At 44.2% G+C, this 4,305-nt stretch overlaps 1 protein-coding gene across 1 annotated transcript in view; it reads left to right on the top strand.

Annotated features, from left to right (window-relative positions):
• Nucleotides 1–3,007, top strand: part of sema3d (sema domain, immunoglobulin domain (Ig), short basic domain, secreted, (semaphorin) 3D) — a 47,913-nt gene extending 44,906 nt beyond the window's left edge. The window contains exon 18 of the mRNA XM_076263292.1: nucleotides 953–3,007. Coding sequence (XP_076119407.1) covers nucleotides 953–1,351 — 399 coding nt within the window. The 3' untranslated portion in view covers nucleotides 1,352–3,007. The remainder of the gene's footprint in view (nucleotides 1–952) is intronic.
• Nucleotides 3,008–4,305: the final 1,298 nt, after the last annotated feature.

Genomic DNA, 4,305 nt, shown 5'->3' with positions numbered 1-4,305 from the left:
CACACACACACACACACACACACACACACACCTTGCAGATAGATTAGACTTGGGGGGATTGTTCTCCATGTGATGGTTAGTGTTTGTGAAGTCACGGTGCACTCCAAAACAAGGGCAGGTCAACTCATTATTTGGTTTCAAGAGTTCCCGTTTCCCCTCTAACTCTCTCTTTCACCTCCTCCCTCGCTCTCCCTCTCCCTTTCCCTTTCTTTCTTTCTCTCCATCCATCTCACTTGCTCTCCCTTTCTCTTAAACAGAAGGCTTGTTGATCTAATTGCAGCTTAATGAGCAGTCATAGTAGTTAGTAACAATTATCCACTGGCAGAAGCCCAAACTCCGAGGTCACCCGGGCAACCCTTCGACCGTTCCACTGACCTCTGACCTCGGCTGGAAGCCTTTTTTTTGTCCTGTCCTAATTTGCTGTGTCATTGTGTCCGGTGATTTATGAGGCAAAACTCAACAGGTGACTGCTGCGTTTCCCATTGAGGGCACCAGCCTAGCGAAAGCATGCCAAGGTAGTAATGGCCCAGTTGCCCGAGCCGGAGTTGTTTTTCACATCAGCAATCTAGTGGCCTCAAGTGTGCTGCTTGAGATATTTTGACCTTGCTGTTGTCATTGGCACTGTCTTGTTTTGGGATACATGTCTCAAGTGGATTGTCTTCTTATTTTATTATGTATTTATTTATTTATGGGTTAAGTTCAAATGTCCCAAATATGACACACTGTAAAGACTTTATCCTGAGAATTTGCCTCTTGAGTTGTATGAAGAAAGAACTATATACTATGGAGTCAAATGTTTTGAATGTGTTGAGATGTATTTGGAGTCAGATCAAAAGAAAGAATTAATACTGTTAACCAAAAAACTTTCACTGGAAAAATGTGGCTTTTGCGTTGCTGACTGATGAGTGTGTTTGTGTGTGTTCGTGTGTGTGTGTGTGTGTGTGTATTGCAGGTAAAGGCTGACGACCGCATGCTGGTGACTGAGCGGGGGCTGCTGATTCGCTGGCTGCAGCGGAGCGACGCCGGCTCCTACCTCTGCACCTCCCAGGAGCAGCGCTTCACCCGCACCCTGCTGCGCTTCTCTGTCCGCGTCGTCCAGCAGGGCCAGCTCGACGGTCACCCCTCGCCGTCCCAGCGGGGGCCCTCCGAGGACCCCACCGCCTCCGTGGCCATGGCGGCCGAGGCCCGGCAGCGCTACAAGGACTTCCTGCGCGTGCTGAGCGGCCCGGCGCGCTCAGTGGACGAGTACTGCGAGGCGCTGTGGTTCCGTGAGAAGCGCACGCGTCTCCGGGGCAAGTGGAAGCACATGCAGGAGCTCCGCAAGAGCCGCAACCGGCGGCATCACCACTGAGTCCGACGGGGTCCCGGGGACCAGCCAACAGTGGGTTCAAACCTGCGCCCTAAAGACTATTTCAAACGTTTCAACCAATTTAAGCAAATAATGCTTATACCTTATGTTACATGTATCCCTTATTGCATTGTAACTACACGAAAACAGTGTAACATTAATTGTTAATATGTAGTTGTGCTTACATTGCCCTAACCTTAACCCTAGCCTTAACTCTAGTTTAAGTACAAAACATCAGAGTTTTGTATGTTACAAGCTATTTCGAAATGTAGTTACAATGTAATGAGGGTGAATTAATAAACCATGCTACCAAGAAGCTACAAATTTGACAAACAAAAATTCTGTTTGTTTTGGACCATAGTTAGCTATTGAAATGGCCCAGCTCAACTACTTTACGTTCGTAAGACATGGTCTCTGTCATATATTGTTTAATTCCTTCCACTCTGGTATATATCCATACCTGTGGGTGCCTAAAGTTTGTTTAGATAGCTAAGCTATTTTTTATATGCTAATGTGAATTTTTACCAGGTAATAATGTACCCATGGAGTTTCCCATGGAATATCTGCTCCGACAGATTGCTACACTTCAATTTACAGTTCATTTGTAGAGTGAGAACACGCATATCATTTTCAGCCAAGAGTCTGCGCTTTGAATGTATTTCTGACTGCATGAAAAAAAGACCCGCAGCCCTCTAGGATAACAGTCTGCTTCCCTTGGGTTAACGGACCTAAAATTAGCATGCACTATGGGGTTTTGGAGGACCACAGTCTCAGCAGAGAATGAGTGTTAGTGAAGACAAATGCCTCGGGGGTGAACTGCGGACTGATTTGAAGGGGAAGGGGTCTTTCAACAGAGATCTGAGGGTATGTGCTGAGGTAGTCTCACTATTTAGAAAGAATAGCTGTATCTTTATATTGTAATGAATGCTGTCAGGTTGTTGTAAATACCCATGTGTGCTTTATAACCCTTTGGTCATTGGAAGCTCTGCACAGTGAGGATTTGGGATTTGGGTCATAACACTTTCAGGACGATCGTACATTTTTGTGTCCGTGATTAGGATTAATTTTTTCTGTCTTTGATTACAATTGCTTGCCAGTCTTACTTTGACTTAAAGTTTCCATCACTGGTAAGAACAAAAACGTTTTCTTAAATCAAAAGCAGACGGCCTTAACCCTCCTCTGTCACATGACGCGCAATGAAAACACATTCATGTTGAATGTCTGTAAATATTTATACCACTTGTACAGGAGAAACTGCATGCTATTGTTCTGACTCGCATACATGTTGGGATCTATTTAAGCATAATGACAGCAGCAGAGATGGCCGAGGATTCCATCTGGAAGCTGGTTATTCAGGACTGCAGATTGAAATGGATAAGCAGAGCACGAGACGTTCTGTTTATGAAACGGGCATCAGTCCAAACAGTCAATTTAAATTCCACCTCAATGGCTAAATTGCTTTAAAAGACAATGGACGCTCTGGACAATATGCATAGATTTAGGTGGTGCAAAATATCTTATATATATATATATATATATATTTTGTATAGTGACTGATGTTTCTTTTTTGTAGGTAAACTGTTCATGACATTATTTAAATTTCTGATGGAGACATAGATATGTAATTAAACTCTTTTTTCCCCCTTGTAAACATGTTGTTCCATGCTTTGTGTGGTCTCTTTTGGGCATTCCTGGTGAATCTTGCAGGAATGTTAACTTTTGCAATACTTTCAAGTGGTATTCATCTCACTTATGACTTAGCCATTGGCTATCTAAAGAGCATATACAGTGTGATGGGATGGGTTGTTGCATCTGCACACATGGACTGAGGACAGAGTTGCAGAAGCTCTCTTCTCATCTCATGACTCCAGTAACAGGCCAAACAAAGTGTGCCGCTGTGAAGTGTTCCATGATTGATTTAAGTAATATTGCAATTGACAGGCACTGCGCTGCACGCGGCCTTTTGCCAGTGTGTTAAAGCGGCCGCAGATGTGATTAGTGTGTGACCTTTTCACCACCCACAAACATCCATCTCACCCTGCAGCTTGAGTGTGCCTACATGTGTGTGTGTGTTTGTGCTGACCTGATTCAACACTGAACCTAACCAGTTTGCCTCTCTCTCTCTCTATCTGTTTGTTTATCTATCTATATATCCATCCATCCAATCCTTCCCATATCCTCTCTTCCTATCTGAGTCAGGATGAGGCTTGAGGAAGCTTTGAAAACCACATGGCCAGTGGGAATTGTGGGAATTAAGGCTGTGACTCACTGGAGAATCCTCCAGTTATCAGACTGCGGCCCACCAAACGAGGGCCAGGCCACCTCAACGTGTCCGAATAATTACAGTGTACACAAACAAAAATGTAAAAGTGTGTGTAATATTGTGTTGTATGTGTGCGCCTGTCTGTTTGTGTGTGTGTTTGCTTATTTTCTGTATATGGGGCACTTTGCTGTTCCTTAGCCAAATATGACTTTTGAGAGGTTATTATAGTGTTGCATTTTGGCTTACAGTCAATAAAAGGGTTGATGTATTTTTGCCAGCCGAATGGCCACTGTTGCCTTAAAAAAAGGCTCATATATCTGTTGTGGTCGGTGCTGCTGGTGTCTGGTAAAGAGGATGAGATGTTTGCCATAGTTGTGTGCTTGCTGGTTCACTGAAGACTTCTGAGCTCGCTGGCTGAGGTTGAAGCCACTGTGGAGTCTCCCCCGCTGTTCCTCTGGCTGTGGAGTGGTCTAGACGCTAGATTACTGAGGCTAAAAACTCTAATTATGCCCTAACAAAAAACATAATTTTCAAAACAGCGCATTTGCCATCCACAAGGGTCAGAGCGAGTGCCAGCGCCTGAACTTAGCCAACTGATAATTAACTAGTAAAATCTGCATCAGACACACACATTCACAGGGTTAAGACAAAAACAAGGCTGTTGCTATACCATACCGTGAACATTGTTTAGAGC

The sequence above is a fragment of the Alosa pseudoharengus genome, unplaced genomic scaffold (genome assembly GCF_046254945.1).
Source record: "Alosa pseudoharengus isolate Yale_2024_CS ecotype anadromous, Long Island Sound unplaced genomic scaffold, YU_APseudo_1.1 YU_APseudo_1.1_scf_10, whole genome shotgun sequence".
NCBI lineage: Eukaryota > Metazoa > Chordata > Actinopteri > Clupeiformes > Clupeidae > Alosa > Alosa pseudoharengus.
Note: the sequence above shows the minus strand (reverse complement) of the source record. Positions and strands in the feature narration are given on the sequence as shown.